Genomic DNA, 20280 nt, shown 5'->3' with positions numbered 1-20280 from the left:
CTGGGCTCTAGTCAGAACTATTAGCACCCATGGCAGGGGCTGCCTATAAAGGGTGGAGGTAGCAATTGCTTCTCCTGGCAGGCCCCATCCTGAAGAGACATTAACTCAATGGTTCTTGCCAGGACTTTTTCCAACTAGCAAAGGCTTGGGTCCTCAGGGTGTGGGTGATGTCCTGAGGAAGGTGACCTGCCGCCCCCACCCCGTCCCCCGTTTCAGAGCTGCGCCTGGTTTCGCCGGACAGAGTTGGTGTTTGGAGCCCAGCCGCCCTCGGGCGCACGGCCTGCCTGTCGCATGTTTGTGTCTGCCTCGTCCCCTCCCCTGGTGCCTGTGTCTGCAGAAAAACAAGACCAGATGTGATTTGTTTTTAAAAATAAGATGATGACAACAACAACCACACGCAAAAAAAAAAAAAAAAGGAAAAAAAAAAGAAAAAAAGAAAAAAAGAAAAAAATTGGCATCGGATGAAATGGAAAAAAAAAACGAAAGAAAGGAAAAAGCTGTAAAAATCTGGCATTTGTGGGGCCACCCCCCCACCCAAGCTCCACATGTGTCTGTTGCGCTCCTGGCTTTGGGGACCCTCAGGGCGTGAATGTGCCCGTGCTGACCGTGTTAGTCTGTAGGTACCGCACTCACCCCACCTTGGGCGTCTGCATCCTCCCTCCCATGCATGGGCCCCACATGCTAACCTGGCTGTCGTGGTGTCAGGTGTCTTGGGAAGGGCTGGGGGCTGCCTCCTTTCCTGCTAGTTGTGCCTGAGAGTCGCTGCTGTCCCTGCTTTCCCTGCCGTCCCTCATCCTGTGCAGGGCTGGGTGGGTGCCTTCTAGCCAAGGACCTACCTTTGCCCCATGGAGTGTGTGGAAGAAGCTTGTCCTTGAGCTCATCAGACAAGAGCTTGGGCTCTCAGCTCTAGTTCTTCAGGGAGTGCCTGGCAAGGGTTGGTGGAGAAAGCACCTAGCTGTGAAGAGAGGACTGGACCAGAGGATGGCTCCTTCCTGTTTGGGGCACTTGTCCCTTCCCTGCCACCAGCAGCAGAGCAACAGTGGCCCACCCCTGGCCTGGACAGTTCCTTCTGTGAAGCTGGCAGCAGACCCACCAAGGACTGAGGACCTGAAATACTGGATGGATGCTGGGAGTAGGCCTTACTGTATCTGGGATGTTTGCTCACTGAGCTTGGGGTCTGGGTGCTCGAGTCTTGGTCGAATGATGCAGAGTGTGGTGAAGAAGGGCCAGACGATGGGTTTTAGGCTCCGGGCAATGCAGGGCCACATAGGCCCTGTTTGATGAAGTAGGCGTGCTTTCCTAACCTGGGCCTGGAGCGGAAGTCAGAGCGTGAGCCATCCAGGGGCACATGGAAGGATAAAACTGGTTAGGACTGTGTCGTGTGAGGCCCTTCCAGGTGGGCCAGAAACAGTCTAGAGAGAAGGCAGGCTGGAGGTAGAGACTTATGGGTGTGGGCCTGGATAGTAGTGGGTGGAAGGTCCATTAGGGTGGTGTGCCACCTCCTGGGCCTAGTGGTGCTCCTACGTACTGACTGCTTCTTGTGGTTGGCCCTGGCCCTTGGTGAGAGAAGGAGTCACGAGGAGGCTGGCAACATTGCAGAGTCAGGCTAGGGAGAACGGTGTGAAGCCGGGTTGGGTGGGGGTGGTCAGGAGCTTTGATTGCAGAAGTCCAAGGGCCTCCACCCAGTGCTGCCCACTTTAAATTCACATCATTTTCAACCAGGATTTTCTTTATCTTCTACAAATCAAGTCAGGGGAGGGGCATGAAGTGGGAACGGGACACAGGATCCTAAACTCCAAGGGGACTGTCCACCTACAGACACTCAGTGGATACCACCTTTCATCCACACTGTGCCCAGGACAGCTGTCTCCTACCCATGGACACAGGGTAAACATCTGTCAGGCTCCACTTGAGTGGCCCAAGGCCATGGAGTGGCAGGGCTTGCCACGAACAGTGTGAGGCCCTGTGACCAGCCACCCTGGCATCCTGGGGTCTCCTTCCCTCTCCTCACCCTCCTTGTTATCTCCACAAAGCTGCCTGTCTGGGATAATTTGGGGATTTTTTTTTTCTGGGGGACAATTCTTTTGCATGACCCTCTAAAGAGCAGGTCACTCCTGCTCCGCTGGCTAGGTGTTCGCGGGTGGTGGCGTCGGCCGCTGGCCAGTGCTGCAGCGTGTTGCTGCCTGCAGTACTGGCGGCCCCTCCCTCTTCTCTTTTTGCTGAGTTCCATTGTCTTTTCTTTCTGAGCCTTGTAGGTGTACAAAACTTATTATTTTGTTCTGTCTCGGGAAACTGCAAATAAAAAAAAAAAAGGACAACTTGCTTCAAGTACAGCTGAGTAGTTTATGCTGGGACCCTGCCAACCCTGCTTGGTACAGACTCATCTGCTCCCTAGGCTATATGTGGTCAGGGTGGAAGGACATGGGGTCCAAAGCCCTGTTCTTGCCCCTCATCCCAGTCACCAGAAGGGTGGCCTCCAGAAAGGGCAGCTACTGTACAGGGAAGCACCCAGGTCCAAGATCCAAGTGTCCTTCCCCTCGAGCTCCTTTCATGACCTTCCAGTTTGACATGCTGACTGTTCCAGACATGAAGTCATGTGTTAAGTACCCCCCAACTCTGCCCCCATGCGTGATGCAAACAGCACAGTGTAGTTAGTTATATGGTAGCCATCATGGGTGGTTATCGAGGCTTCGCAGAGAGGCTTAACCTGGAGTCCAAGTCAGAGATCTTAACCATGAGCAGAGGTATCCAGGAGTCAGAAAAAAGCCAGCCAAGACCATGACCAGGTGGCAGGGTCTGTAGGCCAACTTTGTCATGGCTACAAAGCAGAGAAACCCCCTCCCCAGCTTCTCCCCTGCATCTCCACCCTGAGCATAGGGCAAATCTTTCTCTGTAACCTGTGCTGGCCCTGTCCTGTCTTCTAGGTTTGCTCAGAAGTTGGCCAAGATGAGCCCCTATACCCCTGGTCCACTAGGAGTAGGGAGGCCCAAGGGGTTCAGAACTGGCCACCACTCCCAACTGCCTGCCTCTTCTCTCTTAAGCATGTTTCTAAACACTCCACTCTGTAAAGGAGGCTATTGATGTCTACCTCATGGTCTCTGTGGGCTACACCTAGGTGCTTTCAGGTATATGGGCAGGCAGGCAGTAGGTCTCAGGAGCTAATACAAAGAATCTAGGCCAGTGTCCACAGGTGCAGCAGCAATGGGCCCTCTATCTAGGGTTCCAGACAACCTATCAGCTGTAATCGGAGGAGCGTTTCCAGGCCAGCCTCCCTCAGGAAGGCAACAAGCTGCAGAGTGTGAGCCTCCCCCATGCATTATTCCTGAAGCCTTTCTGTGGATGCTGGACAGCAGGGCAGTGCTGACAGGGTTTTCAAGGCAGTAAGTATCCAGGGCTAACCATTCCATATGGGACTGAGTACTACAGGCAAAGGGGACTCTCTTCAAAAATATTTCATTCATCGTTTTTATTTTGAGCAAAGCTCCTTAGGCATCTGCCACCCAAGAAGGTTCAGGGTACTCTGAACTCTACTGGGTCCACAGATCAGGAAGAGGTAGCACACTGGATCCAGGACTGCTTGCCCAAGTCAGGCAGGAGTCTCTGACAACCAGGACACCAGGTACAGGCTAAAAGCAAGGCTAGCTGACCTGCTGAGGCTGCAGACGCCTCAGGCCACAAACTGCTAGCCACTGGGGCCATTCTAAAACTTAAAAACACACTCCAGATTTGAATATTTCTATCCTGACCCTCACAAGTTAGTTGTGCCCCTCAGGGGTCAGGAGTCCCCACAAACTCTGGAAAGCTAGGTGGTATAGAGTCAGCCTACAACTCAGAAACTCGGGCAAAGGAAAGCTGCCTTTCCAGGGCTCTATTGCTAAGAGGCAGCTCTCCCAGACAAATTCTCCAGGGTGCAGAGAACTGGGTTCTGAGATGGCAAGGCTACTCCAGAGCTCCCTCACCTGGTTACCAGTAAATAAGGAAATAGGATTCCTACCAGGAAAGCCTGGAAATTTATCTGGGACAGGATTCTAGTACCTGCAGGAACAAAGTACTCAGGTATCTCCCCACCCCTCAGTGGTTGGGTTGGAGACAGAGATTTCCCTGAAGCTAAAAGTAAACACAGGACAGTACTGGAATTTCAAAAGACAATTTTATCTAGACAGAAACCTTCAAACAGAACAGAGAAATTAGGCATTATTAAAATACACTTTTGCCAAGTGATTTAACATTAGAATATAATGGGGGGGGGCACGAAACACATGGCAACTCAATCCATTGAAGGGCAAGTGAAACTCCGTAGGACAGCCATATGTGGGTGAAGCTCTTTCTTCCCCATAAGTGCCTGCCTCCACCCACCCCCCCACTCTTCCCCAGCACCCTCCAGAGCAAGAAAACAGGCGACACCCAGGCCATCGACTCCACCTCGAGTGCCAACAACAGACGGGCCCCGGGAGGGGGAGGTCTAGGACAGCAGGCCACTCCAGGGGGAGCCTGAGCCCTTTGGCTAGCAGTACCCAGAGAAACAGGCAGATATACCAATAAGTAAGGATTTTGAAAGCCATAGTAGACATCCCCCTCCCCATACGGGCACTCCTGAGGGTAGCTCAACAGGCTCAGGGTAGGGATCATCAGAGTAAGACAACTCTGGCTCAAAATTCAGAGGCTAGCTAGCATCCTAGCAGTTGTTTCTGGGGAGACAGGATCTCATGACATACTCTGTGCACAGAACATGAAGAGGCAATGTGGGACCCAGCACATCCTGGGCTCACCACACAGACTGTGCTGGCAGTGGGTGCTAGCTCAGACCAACCCGTCAACATCTTCTACTCTGTGGCTGTCTCTGATTGGGGAGGGGCTGTAAGCCAGAGCTGGACAGACCACAGATGGGTGCTGGAACCCTTCAGGCTGCTGGCACCTGTCCCTGGTACCCACAGAAATGACTTACTCAAACATGCAGGCCCCAAGCAGTTGCCAAAACAGCCTTGTTGACAGAGACAAATAAAACCAGCTTTGAGAGATGACAGCACCCACTACTTTGATCGTAATGTCAAAGTCCAACTGCAAGTCAAGGTGCGTGTGCCTCCACACTGGACAGCTGAGGGCACCTGTGTCTGCTTCTTCCCTTGAAGATGGACACTCCCAGCTGACCCTCCCGACACCAGAGCAGCCCCAGTCTTAACAGTCTGCTGGCTGATAAAACTACAACTCACACATCTTGCCCTTCTTAACCCATTCTAAGTACCTCCCACAAGTTTGTGGTACTGGATGAAGGTACTTAGGATGGGCCCTGTTCCTGGTAGATGCCAATTCTAGCAGACAGTTAAGTCAAACAGAGGAGATGCAGTGACCACTTTGACAGTCCTGATGCTACTCATGGTGAGCTTCTCCCAGCCCCCACAGTGCAAGAGACTAGAATTCCAGAGTGTTCAAACTCTGCCCACCCAGCCCTATCACCCAGACCCCCTCCCCCCACCCCATTCACTGGAGAGTTAATATCGTTAATGCACAAATGAAATCCTAAGTCGCATCAAGGATCAGGAAAAAGATTCTCTCCCAAAGAGCCTTCCAGGGTTAGCTGAGAATAAGCCCTTCAGCACCTATAAGAGCCACTTAGAGTTTATAGTTTCATTTTCCCAACATTACATCTTTGAGGACCTCACATTCTTTCCTGAAGTCACAGCCACACATGTGAACATCAATGTTCCCACCCTTAAAGTCATCCCTCCATTCCTCTTGAGAACGTCAAAATAAAAACAGCCAGTCTGCCTGGCTCCAGATCTTCTTCAGGGTATCGCTTCATCTCCAGGAGCTGCAGTTCTGATGTGACATGACGATCCAGCGCCTGCCTCTGTGGCTATATCACATGATTGCACAGCATGAGTTTTGTTTCCGGGCCTTGAAAGAAAGAAAAAGGCAAAAAAAGAGGATGAAGGGTGCCAAGGAGGGCTGGAGGTCTACAGGGTGCTGAGAAGGGCTGGAGGGTGCAGGGGACGGAGCTCCACTGAAACGAGCAGATAAGAGAAAGTAAAATCAACTACTGGGATGGCCCTCAGGGCTTCAAAGGAAGCTGCCCACAGTGACACTGCTTCCATTGCTAGTCTGGGCTCCTTACATTTATTTCACACCCCACTAACGCTCTCAATAAATTCATAAAGTTCCTGATGTCAGACCATGTGTAAGCAAAAGAAGCAGTAATAGAAATTGGATTGGCTGAGTATCTCAGTGCTATCGACCACCCTGATGGTGTTTCTGGAGAATGGTCCGTCTGAGAAGAAACAGGGTTCTGGCTCATGTTTGTAGGGCTGCTATTGTACCTGTTCTTGCCTACTCATCAAAGGCCACCTCCTAACCAATATGCAACTCAGCGTAAATACCACAACGGGCCAAGAGTACAATGCTGGGGCTGAGGAGATAGCTCAGCAGTTATGAGCACTAGCTGCTCTCAGAGGGTCAGGATTCAATTCCCATCACCCACATGGCAGCTCACAACCACCTCTACCACCAGGTTCAAGGAATTCTATGTCCTCTTCTAGCCTCTAAGGGCACCAGGCATTTATGTGGTATACATACATACATGTAGGCAAAACATCCATATGCATTAAACAAAACACAATATTCACAATTAGAAATTTAAGTAATGCCTGGAGAGAAACTCAGTTAACAGAAGAAGCCCTGCCACTAAGGGAAATGTGGTAGAGAACGAACAGACTGCTCTGCCAACAGAGGAATCAGAATGGGAAGTGGGTGCTGGCTCTGAACCCAGCCAGGCATAACCTTAGTCAAGTAGAATGCCTGAGAGTAAGCTGCCAATCACCGAGGCTCAAGTACTTTAGACTCCCACACCCCAAGGAGTGGTACCATATCCAATCTTGGCTAAATAAAGAGTGCCAGGGAAACAAGCTGCAATGGCTCTATGGGAGGGGATACCCAGGAGGGCCAGGCAGCGCTACTCACAGTTTTATAGAAGGCTTTCGACTGTGTTCCCAGTACTTCTGATTTGGATACCAGGTCATCAAGCTTCTCGCCTCGCTCTAACAATGACTCCATGGTGTTATGCTAAACAAAAGAGAGAAGTTAACTGGCTGCTGACAACAGGCCCTTACGGAGGCTGAATGGCTACAACCACCTCCGCTGGGCCCCAATAGACACCAACAAGCACTAGGACACAGTCAAGCCGATAGGACAGGGCCTCGGGCCTTCCCAATATTCTCCCCAGCACAGATTCAGTTAAAAACTGTCCTAGGAAAGCTTGTGTTTGTACTTGTGTGCTGTAAGCATGCATGTGCAGAGGAAGACATACATGAGTACTACATGACTGTACTAGGATGGGTAGCGGCTACCCAAAATTCACATCCACGCAGAACCTCTGAATGTGACCTCATTTGGAAATAAGGTCTTGGCAAGTTTCGTCAGTCTAAGATGTGGTGATGCTGGATTAGGGTGGCCCGAATTCATAACTAGCATCTTCAAACTAAGGATAGCAAGCACTGCCAGCAGCCATCAGAAACCAGAGAAAGGCCTAGAGCAGACATTATTCACATGGCCCCAAAAAGGCCCCAGCCTGACTCAAACTTCCAGTCTCCTGGGAGAGAGCATACTTGTGTTGTTCAGAGTCATACAGTTTATGGCTACTTCTGAGCAGCCATGGAAACTTGTATGGTGGAAAGGCTGTGCTATCTGACTCAGGAGCCAGACAGCTTGAGATGAGACAAGTTCTAGCATGTGCTTCACGCAAAAACAGAACAGATTTCAGAGACTCAGGCTCAGTATACAAAACATTCATTAGTAGGATTGGCAAGATGGCTCATTGGCTAAGAGCATTGGCTGCTCTTCCAAGGACCTGGGTTCAATTCCCAGCACCCACATGGCAGTTCACAACCACCTCTAACTCCAGTTTCAGGAGATCCTATGCCTTCTTCTGGCATCCAAGGGCACTGCACAAATATAGTGTCCAGGAGTAACATGCAGGTGGATGTAAGGTAAAACACTCTTACTATAAAATAAAAAATAAAAAAGTTATAAAAAGTGAGTTTTTTATTCTACAGGTATGGAGGAAAGATTTTGGATATCTGGATTAAATAACATTAAGTTTCAACTACTTTCATTTTGTCATTTAAAAATATGGCTCCTTCAAAATTCAAAATTATACATACAAATCATATACTCAATAGGTTACATGCCTGTTGGTAGCACCATGACAGGCAACACTGGTCCCTGAGATGGGCTTTTCTCTGTCAGCACCACAATCTCTGCCTTGGGGAAATAGGAGGACAGAGATGGAGACCCTCACAAGAGCAGTGATCCTGTTACCTGACTCATAATAAAGAGTAGCTCATTTCCTTCCCCAGACAGCTAGTGCCGGGCAGCTATACCCTTGTGTGAAATGGGATCACTTGAGGAATTAGGCAAAGTGTCCTTTATTCTTGTACACAGCTGAGCAAGTCATGTAAGATGAAGCATTCGCTGAAGGCGAATGCTCACCCAGCAGTCTACACTAGGATCACACTGATTCCCAGCTTGGTCCCCTCCAAGTAGAGGGTGTTGTGAACTAATATGGGGCACACAAGAGAGAGTCTGATGAAGCTGGTGGAGTGGCAATCACCATTTCCTGAAGCATGCTGTGACTATCATTGAACTAAGAAGGGACTCTGTCTGCGGCACTTCTATCCTTTGGTTCCCACATTTGCTCTCCACCTTCCGGCTTACCAGAATGATTTTGGTTTCGTCCAGTTCGGCTTGTACTTTACTCATGGGATCAGCTTCTCGGGGGTTCTAGGAACCAAAACAAAAGCAAGACTAAAAATGGAGTCGTTACCTGTAAACAAACCTGAACTAAGGAAGCTGAACCAACTGTCACAATAAAAAGGCACAGAACAGAGAACTCAAAAGCCTGTCTAGAGCTAGAACTCTAAGTCCGTGTTGTCCAGACAGACAGTTCACCTGTGCACCAGCCTTGAACTACCTGGTTACTGACCTTGCCCAGGCCACAGCATGTCTAGGCTGTCTCTAGAGAACATTTCCCTAAACTCACCTGGTATCTGCTAAGGTGACCATCCAGGGCTGTGTACTGGATTGTATCAGGTGACCCTACTGGCCAGTCTATCCTATCGACCTGCTTGGAGAATTCATCTAGTACCTGCAAAACAAAGGAAACGCAACATATCTCCCACCCATGCTCACCAGCACCCTCACCCAGCTTCACCAATAGCACTCATCACAAATGAGGCTCCAGGCTCCCCGGAGTACCAGGACATCTAATGGCAAGAGAGCAGTCTAGGTTTAAGTCCCTCTTCTCAAATGTTTATGACTGAAACACATTCTAAGCAGTCTAGAAACAAAGTAAAGTGCCCAGCCTGAACTGCACCTGGAGAATGATAAAAGAATTCACATTTTATACTAGTTTTAAACTGGCCCTCTAGTTTTCCAAGTAGTTCTTCCAGAAAGTGTTCTAGGTTCTTTGGATGTAAGCAACTACCAGATTCCACGTGCCTAGAGGTGTTTTAATGCAATGTAGGACTAGGACAAGGCAGCTTCTGCCTCAGAGTTTATAATTACAAGTCTTGGGTACTAAACTACATAGAGTGGGTGGGAATGGGTGTGGTGTTGCCACTTGCCTTTAACCTCAGTACTCAGGAAACATAGGCAGGCGCAACTCTGAGTTTGAGGCCAACCTGAGCTACATTATGAGTTCCAGGCCAACAGGACTACATGTAAGACCTGTCTCAAAAAAAGAAACAATAAACTCCATGAAGTCACTGACCTACACCACGGGAGAGAGCTATAGTGACTGCCTGCAGGAGCAACAGGAAGACAACAGGAGCCTTCAACAAGAGCAAAGGAGAGAGGGTGGCAGTTGTGCCCTATTCGGAGGAGAGGTAAAGCAAACCAGTGGCATGAAGGGCAGAGTTAGCACCAAGAAGGAAATATATATAGGCAAGGATTTTAAATGTCTCCTGGTTTTGGGGGAAATGATGACTGAAAATGTGGCCTCTGGACCAATCACCCCTTGTGCTTCAGGTACTGGGTCTACCATGTTTCCTACTTGCCATCCTAGCCTAGTCCACAACACACTCACCTTCTCCAGCAAGGTAAAGGCCACTCTCGAAGGGTATTCACTGTCAGCAATGACCACACCTGCAAGACTGTCACTCCGGACGTAGACATGGCAAAGATACTCTGAGGAGACAAGAGAACTCACATGTGGCTGCTGACATGAGGGCTTCAGACGCTTTGAATCTGCCAATGCATCATAATGCTGGCCCCTGCTTTCTAGGTCAAACAAAGCCACTCTGACACTCCTCTAGAACTCACCTGCTCTGAGTGAGGCCAATGAAGGCTCTGTACCACAGTTCTGTGGGCCGAACCCAGGCACTCACTGATACCTTAGTTCCCTAAGACTATGTGTGTAAAGAGATAGAAATGAGCTGCCAGGGATGGAAAACACACCGGAGGCAATATCCCTCAGAGAAATTCCAGATCACCGCCTTTAGCTCAGGCCAGGCCTGGCTAAATCTTGGCAATTTATGGCCTTCTGAGGCTCTATGCAGTTCCTAAATTGAGGGTATACTGGGCAAGACAAGCTGATTCTATTTTCTTAAAACAACTTCTTCAGAGTGGCCAAGAAGCAGAAAATTGCCTCCTAGGGCTTCAATCTCCTGTAATACGACATGGTTTAACCTACTCCAGCAGGTGGTGGGTGGCTGAGAGGAATTGTCAGAAAAAAATGAGCCACTCCTGACTGAGGTCTCTAGTGTTATTACACTAAAGCTGCCATATGATTAAAGGGTATGGTTTACAGAAAGCCTCTGCAAAATAATCATAATCCACAGGACTGTTGAAGAGATGAAATGGCTAACCACATCCCCAGAGAGGACCAAGGACAGGAGCTTACAAATAACAACACTCTTGTTCTAAGGATCTGACCCAGAAGACTCCCATATTAAACAGAGAGAAAAACAAACGAGGAAAGGATTTCAAGTCCCAGGAACCAGAGAGGGACAGAGATCAACAAGAACAGAGAGGAGGTGAGATGGAGAATTATCACCTTATTTTGTATACACTCACAAATAAGAAAGAACCAAACATGGAATCAGTTTCCATAGAAACTGAGAAGCTTGCCAGTGTGAGGAACAGTCCTTAAGTGATCAAACCAGGAAGGGCAGACAGCATGAAGGAGAGAGCACAGAGATACAATCACGAGTCCTTCTCACTTCCGTGACCATCACATCACAGATATTCTTTAGAAGAATACATGGTCAGTATTGCTGACAAAACCTATGTCTGTGCCTCTGTCATCAATTCAGGAACTCGATCCTCAGGCTACCGTCTATATGAGGCTACTGTCTTAGTTAGGGTTCCTACTGCTGCAATGAACACCATGACCAAAGAAAGTTGGGGAGAAAAGGGTTTATTTGGCTTATACTTCCAGATCATAGTCCATCACTGGAGAAAGTTAGGACAGAAACTACAGCAGGGCAAGAACCTGGAGGCAGGAGTTGATGCAGAGGTCATGGAGGAGACGCTCAACGGCTTGCTTCCCTTGGTTTGCTCAGCACACTTTCTATAAGAACCTAGGACCACCAGCTCAGGGCTGGGCCCTCCTCCACTGATCACTAATTGAGAAAATGCCTTATGGCTGAGGCATCTCCTCAGCTGAGGCTCCTTCTCTGATGACTCTATAACTTGTGCCAAACTGACACACAAAACCAGCCAACACAGTCGTCTTTGTTTGTGCCTGATGAAATTCATGTAACTTCAAATTTGTTTGTGACGTGTGTGAGTCTAAATAAATGCCCCAAACTGATATCTAAAACCTGAGTTATGAAATAAAGGAAAGATTCTGCTCAAACAAAATAAAACCAACTTAAGGAGCACAGAACACAGTATTACCTCACAAGTGCTAGAAATCCTCTTTTGAAGTATCTGCAACTCTGGGAGGAAAAGTAGAATGGCAAAAAAAAGAAAAAAAAACAGGGCGGTGGTGGCACACGCCTTTAAAATTCCAGCACTCAGGAGGCAGAGGCAGGTGGATCTCTGTGAGTTCAAGGCCAGCCTCATCTACAGAGGGAGTTCCAGGACAGCCAAGACTGTTTCACAGAGAAACAATGTCTCAAAAACCCCCCAAAACAAACAAGCAAAAACCAAAAACCAAAAGTAGAATGGGAAAGCTGCTGATGGCCTAGGACAATCAGTCCCTGTCACTGCTCAGTCCATCAAGCCCAGCTGGGGGAGAGTCTAATCTTTACTCAAGGCAAGCTGTGCAAGTACAGCTGCATAGCAAGTTTTGTACAGTGAGCATTGGGTTCAGAATTCTGTATAAATGGGAGAAGCAACAAGAGAAGGGATAGCAAAAGATTATGGTCCTGGGAGCCATGATATGGCACAGGAAGCAGCGTGTGCTGTCTGCAGTGTGACGCCCAGGCCGGCACTCAGAAGGTGGTGAGTCCTCTTACCTTGTTCCTTGACAGAGGCTCTGCTGCCTTTTGTCGAGCGTTCCACAATCAGCTGACTTGTAAAGGTCATGAATTCCTGAACACTAAGAAATACAACACATATTTATAACCTTCTTCCAAGTCACAGTGGAACAAAACCCCTGAGGTTCAAAGTTAAGGAGACATTCATTGCCTCTTGGTTTTATTTCATTCCCTCTTAACCTTAGAAACAATAATAAACACATTATAAATGAACACAGACGACGCATATGCCATTATTCAAGTCATATCTGTGTACCAACCACTTCCAGATAGCTGAGACATTTTCTTTAGGCTTCAGTCAATTTAACATTGCAACTGAAACATGATTTGGGGTCCAGTGATTTGGCTCTTTGGATACAAGCACCTACTGTCAAGCCTGCTACCCTGAGTTTGATCCCTGGGACCCACATGGTGGAAGGAGAGAAATGACTCCCACAAGTTGTCCTCTGACCTCCACACGCATCCCATGATGTGTTCACGCCCACACACATACACACACAGGAAATAAAAATGTGACTGAGATTTTTAGAAAACCAACATGCTTGGGATCTAGTGACAAAACAGAAAGCAGCGTTTGTACTGGTTCCCAAGAAGCAGCATAAATACACACTGCTCTAGAAAAACACGAGTGGCAAAATCTGTCAGGCAGAAGCACACCAGTAAGGGCTGTGGCCACAGAGTAGACCCTGGCTGGGAATGCCACAGACCTACACCCTGAGAGAGAGCCTGGTCAGGTCTGCTATGTCCTGAGCACCGTGGAAGGAATGGAAAGCAACAGCTTAGTCAGGGTAAAAAGTGGCCCATAAAGCTGCAGCGGAGGTTTGTCATGGCCCCAAAAGAGAGGTGTAGACCTGGTCAGAATGGAAGAGCTTCAGCAGATGGTCCAGCCAGGACAGATGAAAACCTTCAACTGGAGATGCATGATAAAGGGTAGTCAGAACAGGGCTATCTGTTGGCTTCTTTGAGACAGGGTCTTTGTAGCCCTGGCTGTCCTGGAACTCTTACACATACCAAGCTGAGAGATCTGCCTCTGCCTCTGCCTCTGCCTCTTGAGTGCTGGGATTAAAGGTGTGCACCACCATACCTTGCAGTAAGGATTCTAAACTGCAATATCTGAATATCTAACTCTGAGCTTTCAAGTCTACGGGTCATGAAAATAATTGTGCTGACTCAGTAGTGAAAGTCTGGGGTGACAGTTAAAATGAGTTCATAGAGAAAAAGCCCTGGTACCTTACCTGGCACACAGTATACTATTATTATCCTGAGGGAATGACATGGTCAGAATAATCACAAAAAAATTCTTTAATTTTTTTTCTTAAATCCCCAAGAAAGCCTTTGCAATAAAACTAAAAAGACAATATCTAGAGCAGGAGTATAGTCATGTAATTAGGAGGAAGTGCATTAAATGTGAGAGACTAGTCAAAGACTTTAGTAACCATGGTAACATGAAAGATGAAACTAAGGGGTCTCACTGAATGGGAACTCTCCGTGTCACTGCTGGTCATCTGAAATAGCTAACGTAAGGATGCCAAGGAAGACAACAGTGGTACAGTGAAAGCTCTGGGAGTCTTGCATATAAATAGAAAGGGAAAAACTGAGAGATCTAGAGCCAAGTTGGCACCAAAGGTTCCCTCAGAGAAAAACAACGTCAAGCACAGAACAGAGGCCAGGGAACATAAAGTAGAGAAGCAGGAAGAGCTAGAAGGAGCCAAGAGCTGACACAACGATTCCTCTTCTGGGAATAGACCAGAAACTGTGAGCTGGGTCTCTGTGTGTTCACATGGGTGCACACCTACGGGCAGGTGTGTGTGCACACACGGCACCATTCCTCAGGACTTATCCACCTTGGATGAGGCTGGCTTGGCGCTCACAGAGTAGGCTAGGCCAGAGGGCCAGTCACTTTGCCCTGACCCCCATCATCTAGTCTCTACCCCACAGCTTTGGAAGTACAAGCATGTGCCACAACACTCAGCTATTTTTTTAACCTGACTATTTGGGACCAGACTCAGGCCCTCAAGTAGCAAGGACTGTCCTGAATAGGCTAACTCCCTAGCTCACGCTATCTCCCAACCCCTTGCTAACTTTATTCACATAAAATGCATAAGCAAAACCATGTTTACATAAAACTCAATAGTGTATAGACTTCAAAAGGAAAAAAAAATGGTATCTGCAGCAACATAGACAAACCTTGGGGCCATTCTAAGTAAAATCAGTGGGATACAAAAAGACAATAACTATATGGAGTCAAGATCAGAGACAGAGCCCAAAAGGGCAGATTCCCCCAGACTTTGACACAAAATGACCACATGTCCTATCCTGTTGGGTCCTTCTCTTTTATGTCTGAGTCACTATGCCCGCCCCCACAATGGACTGGGCATCTGTGGCACTTCCAATTAAAGCACCCCAGAACCTTTCAAAAGCCAGTAAGTCCTACAAATTCAATGCTTCCTTCCAAATCAAAATTGTGGACCCTTTCTGATAGCCAGGGCCTAAACACTAATAAAGAGAATACGAGTTTGACTTCTAACTGTGCCCTACGCCTAATCCTTGAATTGGTGACTTCAGTCATAAAAAGAACACCTCCATACAGCTCATACAGATTTTAGGGAAGGGCTCTGACCAGCGCTTCTCAACATGTGGATCACAATCCCTGTGGCAACCCCCTATTTCCAGAAATATTTGCATTACTATTCACAACAGTAGAAAAACTACAGATACGAAGTAACAAGGAAAATAATCTTATAGTTTGGCGGGAACGTGAGGAACTGTATTAAGGGGTCACAGCGTTAGGAAGGTTGCAAACCGCTGGCTTTGACAAAATACCAAAGAGGCTGTAAAGATACCAAACACTGGTTAAATCACTGGGTGCGAGGTGGGAGTCAAAATGCTTGTTTCTGGGTCTCGATACCCTACTTCACGACATTCCGTGGCGAACCTGGTAATTCGCACGACTTTCTACCACAGGGCGGTATTGTGGGAAGGCAGAGCCCTTTCCCAGGGACGCTGGGGACTGCTCCTCAGGCACAGCGCGCTGCCCGAGGCCGTGATGGGGCTCCCCCGAGAGAGAACTGACTCCCCGCCCTCCCGGCCCAGCCACCAGGGCCCGGCCCACTCACCTGGACCTCTGGAAGAAACTGAAGGAAGACACATCGTACGCGGCTTTGAGCAGCACCGCTTTGGGGTCGCCTTTGTAAAGGACGCTGAGGCTGTACAGCTTCATGGCGCCTCGCCTTCGGGCCGCCGGCTGGACTCCAGACCCGCTCACGGGAGCGCGGCCACAGTCCTTCAGAACAGCCGCCGCCGGCCGCTGACGGGGCCGCGCCGGCTTCTTCCTCCTAGCTTGGTGGTCTACTTCCGGTTCCGGTCGAGGGTTGTGCTTAAAGCTCAACCGAGGACGGAAGTTAGAGTACGCGCGTGCGCACATCTAAGAGGCAGGACGCGTTTTGTCTGCCGAGGTCGGTGCCAGGAGCATCGGGCTCTGCCTGCGTGGCAGTGCTTCGGTGTGTGTTCTCTTCCGGGCTGTCGCGTAGACCCTGGCTGGCGGTCATAGACGGTGCTGTGCCGTGCTGTCGCTTTTACCTCCTCATCCGGCTACATAGCAACCTATACCTGTCCCCACGCTCGACTTCTCGGTACGCTTTCCATGTAGCAGGCACCAGGCTAACCAGCCTTCTTCCCTGCGTAGCCCCAAAACAGAGGACTAAAAGAAATGTTCTCAATCCCTTCCATTGCAGTAATAAACATCAGAAACGTCACTGGCTGTGGCCAGGCCCAGTAACCCCTGATATGGGCACACTTGTTCGACAAGCCCAGCGGCCAGATGCTGCCATCCTGCCCCATTCGCCTGCACTGACACAGTGGCTCTACAGGCGGCAGGTGAGAACCATTTCTGCAGAAAATCGCTTCACCTAAAATTAAACAAAATGACCAGGAGGACAGTGAGTGGGCACAAACCACCTTGCAGAAAGAGATTTAGTAAGAGACAGAGCTGGGGTCCAACCGTGAACCCTAGAACGCTCAACAAAATCCCTTACAGCCACCCCCCACTCTTGGCACCTCTTCATGCTCCTCTCGGTACTCAGCCTCCCTTGGTCCCAGGAAAGCTCATCTGATCATATGCGAATTTCCCAAGCCAAGCTTGTTAATCTATTGCAAAGGATATTTGTCTTCCACTCCGTTTCCCCAGCTGTTACCCAACTTGAATTCAGCCCCTGGACTTCCACACCACAAAAGTGAGGATTCTCCCCTCCCCCTGTTAGCCTGGAAAATATCCTTTTTGTAGACATGTTGATAAAAACGATCAAGTATAGGATTCCAAGCCCTACTCATTGCAGATGTTTAACAACGATGATGATGATTTGCATCGTTATCTATGTTCAATAACGAAAGGAAAAGAGAGAGAGAGAGAGAAGGAAGGAAGGAAGGAAGGAAGGAAGGAAGGAAGGAAGGAAGGAAGGAAGGAAAGAAAAAGCAAGCTCATGACAGGTTGAAGGTGCCCTACAGACTGTTGGAAGCAGAGATTTAAAGGCAGTCTAAGGTCTGAGCAAGGTCTATAGATTAGATAATAGCACTGTATTTTTATTTCTAGCTTTCAGTCACTGATTGGTCATAAAAGAAAATTCTCTGGTTTTATGAGTAGAAGTAAATGAATATCATGTATACAACTTACTTGTGAAGAGTTCATATGCATATATACATATATTTCTACACATGGGATATCTACATATATGTATATCTGTATACATGTATATATTTGTATATATGTGTGTACGTGTATGTGAACATGTATATTATATATATATATGTCTGTATTAGGGTTCTCTAAAGGAACAGAACATGTATATATTTGTATATATATATGTGTGTGTGTATACATATATACATATATATATATGCCTGTATTAGGGTTCTCTAAAGGAACAGAACATGTATTATTTGTATATATGTGTGTGTGCGTGTATATATATATGTATATTATATATATGTCTGTATTAGGGTTCTCTAAAGGAACAGAACATGTATATGTTTATGTATATATATGTATATATATATGCCTGTATTAGGGTTCTCTAAAGGAACAGAACTGATAGACTAAATATACATACATTAAAAAGGATTTATTAGCTTGACTTCAGGATGCTCTATAAGTAGTCCCACAATGGCTGTCTCACACTGGTGAGGCCAAGAATGTGGTAATTGCTCAGTACATGAGACTGGCTGTCTCAGCAGACTCAATCTGGTGCTAAAAGTCTGGAGGATTCCTGGTGTCTTAGTTAGGGTTTCAAAAATCCTAACTGAAACACCATGGCTGAAAATCAAATTGGTGTTTATCACTGAAGGAAGTCAGGGACAGGAACTCAAACAGGGCAGGAACCTAGAGGCAGGAGCTGATGCAGAGGCTATTCAAGGGTGCTGTTTTTTTATTGACTTGCTTCACATTACTTGCTCAGCCTCCCCCCCTTTTTAAGATTTGTGTATTTACTGTGTATACAGTGTTCTGTCTGCATGCAGGCCTGCAGGCCAGAAGAGGGCATCAGATCTCATTTTAGATGGTTGTAAACCACTGTGTGGTTGCTGGGAATTGAACTCAGGCCCTCTGGAAGAGCAACCGGTGCTCTTAACCCCTGAGCCATCCCTCCAGCATGCAGCCCACCTTCCCAGGACCACCTGGCCAAGGGATGGCACTGCCCACCATTTCCAGCACCCTCCTTCAATTGATCACTAATTGAGAAAATGTCTTGTAGCTGGATCTCATGGAGGAATTTCCTCAGCTGAGGCTCTTTCCCCTCTAATAGCTCCAACTTGTGTCAAGTTGACACACAAAACCAGCCTGTACACCTGGAGAGATTGGTCTTCAGCCTACATTTGAATCCCTAAGAATTTGGCTCTGATATAGGTGAAGGACTACAACAACAGGGCAGTAGCCAACAGGCATAAAGCAAAATTTCCTTCTTGCAGGTCCTTCTATCTGGATCACCACCAGGAGGTGCTGCGCAGATTCAGGGTGGGTCTTCCTGCTTCATTTACTCCGCTCCAGAAAATCTGCCACGGGAACACCCAGTGGCTTGTGTGTTAGTTGACTCCAGATGAAGTTAATTTCACAGCCAAGGTTATTCACAACAATGCCAAAGACAAAGCAAACATAGTAAAGAAGATTTAAAGGATCCAGTTGAAGAGTGTCTGGAAAGTCCTGCGCCGTCCTTGACCTTCAGGAAACCCAGGAATGTGGGAAGAGGAAAGCTTGCGAGCGGCTCGCTGAGATGAGGAGCTCCGCCTCACAGCTGTGAGATGGTTTGCCTCTGGTGTCCAGTCTCCCCATGAGCCCTGAGATGTTGAGGAAAAGCCCCTTGTAGGGCAGGAGAGAGAGCTCAGTGGGGAAAGGCGTCTGCTGCCAAGTCTGCTGACCTGAGTTTGATGCCTGGGACCCACCTAGTGGGAGAGAACCAAGTTGCTGTCTCACCTTGTTACTGCACACAGTAACAAACATGCCAACCCCTGCATACTCACATGTATGTAGGTACAGTAACACATAGTAATATTATTAAAAACATATATTTATAATAAAATTTTAAGTTTTTTTTTACGTGTATGAGTGTCATTCTTTTTTGCTTTGTTTGTTTTTTGAGACAGGGTTTCTCTGTGCAACAGTCCTGGTTGTCCTTGAACTCACTTTGTAGACCAGGCTGGCCTCGAACTCTCTGGGATTTGCACACCTCTGCCTCCCAAGAGCTGGGATTAAAGAGTGTGCACCACCTCCGCCCAGCTGCACTAGCACTGCCTGTTATGTTATTCTTACATATATGTGCAGGTGCCACGTATATGCATGGTGCCCACGGCGGCCGGAAGAGGGCATCCCATCATTAGATTCCCTGGAGTTAGAATTGCAGATGTCTATTAGCTACCAAACTCAGGACCTTTGCAAGAGCAGGTAGTGCTCTTAACCACTGAGCCATCTTCCCAGATCATAATTTTTAAAAGGCCTCTTTGCAAACATATTTAGAATAACAGTTTCTATGACCAAAGACCCAGTCCTATGCATTTGACCAGTCCTATGCATTCACCCACCTGCTTCTGAAACTTTGCCCAACTCACAAGAGGTAAGTCCTTACCCCAGTTTCACAGCAGAGCCCCTAAGAAACCAAGGAGACATTGAAAGGGATTACTTGTGTGGTCAGACTTCCGTGAGACCAATTATCAAACTGTAGGTGCAAGAATATATATATATATATATATATATATATATATATATATATACACACATATATATATACACATATATATATATTCTAGCTAGGGCTAGAACCCAGATTCTCATTCATGCTAAGCAAGTCTCTCCCACTTGCTACATCCCTGCACAAATCTGTGCCCTCCGTGCATAGATTTAATAAGCTATGTAAATTCTCAGCAGACCCTGACCTTAGGAACATCACTCCCATACCTCGACACAGGGATGTCCCAGTTTCCCCTGGGTTCTCTAGGCAGCAGCGAAGATAGACTTGGATTGCCACAAAATTTTATTTCTGCCACTGGCTATGTCAGTACAAAGGAAGGGCAGGGATAAGACTGTACTTGGGGAAGAAGGGATCACAGCCAAGGAAGACAGGCCAGGTGAACCACGTCAGAGCTTTCCGGGTTAGTGAGATGGGGATTTGCAAACCGCCTTCCCTGCAGGGGCTTTCCCAAAGCTGTGTTTGTCTAAAGACAGCCTTCCATGGCTGGGAACTAAATGTGCTGGACAAACGCCAGGCATTTGAGATGGGAATACACGGTCATTTAGGCAGCTCGCTTATCCTATCCCTGATACTTG

At 47.7% G+C, this 20280-nt stretch overlaps 3 protein-coding genes across 8 annotated transcripts in view; 2 read left to right on the top strand and 1 right to left on the bottom strand.

Annotated features, from left to right (window-relative positions):
- Positions 1-2331, top strand: part of Camk2b (calcium/calmodulin dependent protein kinase II beta) — an 88069-nt gene extending 85738 nt beyond the window's left edge. For 5 of the 6 annotated variants that reach the window (XM_087909164.1, XM_085692177.2, XM_085692176.2 and 2 more), the window contains one exon: positions 217-2331. The gene's annotated coding sequence lies outside the window, so the exon portion shown is untranslated. Of the gene's footprint in view, positions 1-122 lie in introns of all 6 variants that reach the window. The other variant, XM_085692174.2, reaches the window with a different exon arrangement.
- A 1800-nt stretch (positions 2332-4131) lies between these two features.
- On the bottom strand, positions 4132-15814 carry Ykt6 (YKT6 vesicular SNARE protein). The gene is made up of 7 exons (XM_048450065.3): positions 15590-15814; positions 12453-12535; positions 10076-10176; positions 9032-9136; positions 8707-8772; positions 6955-7056; positions 4132-5895 (listed from the first exon to the last, which is right to left on the bottom strand). The coding sequence occupies exons 1-7, from the start codon at positions 15691-15693 to the stop codon at positions 5860-5862; spliced, it is 597 nt and encodes a 198-aa protein (XP_048306022.1). The 5' UTR covers positions 15694-15814; the 3' UTR covers positions 4132-5859.
- LOC146893910 (uncharacterized) lies at positions 15692-19055 on the top strand. The gene is made up of 4 exons (XM_085691410.2): positions 15692-15772; positions 15879-16105; positions 16208-16349; positions 18432-19055. The coding sequence occupies exons 1-4, from the start codon at positions 15692-15694 to the stop codon at positions 18561-18563; spliced, it is 582 nt and encodes a 193-aa protein (XP_085547536.1). The 3' UTR covers positions 18564-19055.
- Positions 19056-20280: the final 1225 nt, after the last annotated feature.

Source organism: Myodes glareolus, chromosome 8 (assembly GCF_982192425.1).
Source record: "Myodes glareolus chromosome 8, mMyoGla1.1, whole genome shotgun sequence".
Taxonomy (NCBI): domain Eukaryota; kingdom Metazoa; phylum Chordata; class Mammalia; order Rodentia; family Cricetidae; genus Myodes; species Myodes glareolus.
This window is presented reverse-complemented; position numbering and strand designations above follow the sequence as displayed.

Coding starts and splice junctions, on each gene's coding strand:
- LOC146893910 (XM_085691410.2), top strand. CDS start 15,692: ATGGCGCCTCGCCTTCGGGCCGCCGGCTGGACTCCAGACCCGCTCACG. Junction 16,106..16,207: donor TCCCCACGCTCGACTTCTCG/GTACGCTTTCCA, acceptor CTTCCATTGCAG/TAATAAACATCAGAAACGTC. Junction 16,350..18,431: donor AGTGGCTCTACAGGCGGCAG/GTGAGAACCATT, acceptor TCCTTCTTGCAG/GTCCTTCTATCTGGATCACC.
- Ykt6 (XM_048450065.3), bottom strand. CDS start 15,693: ATGAAGCTGTACAGCCTCAGCGTCCTTTACAAAGGCGACCCCAAAGCG. Junction 8,773..9,031: donor GTCACCTTAGCAGATACCAG/GTGAGTTTAGGG, acceptor TTTGGTTCCTAG/AACCCCCGAGAAGCTGATCC. Junction 7,057..8,706: donor ACGAAACCAAAATCATTCTG/GTAAGCCGGAAG, acceptor TCTTTTGTTTAG/CATAACACCATGGAGTCATT.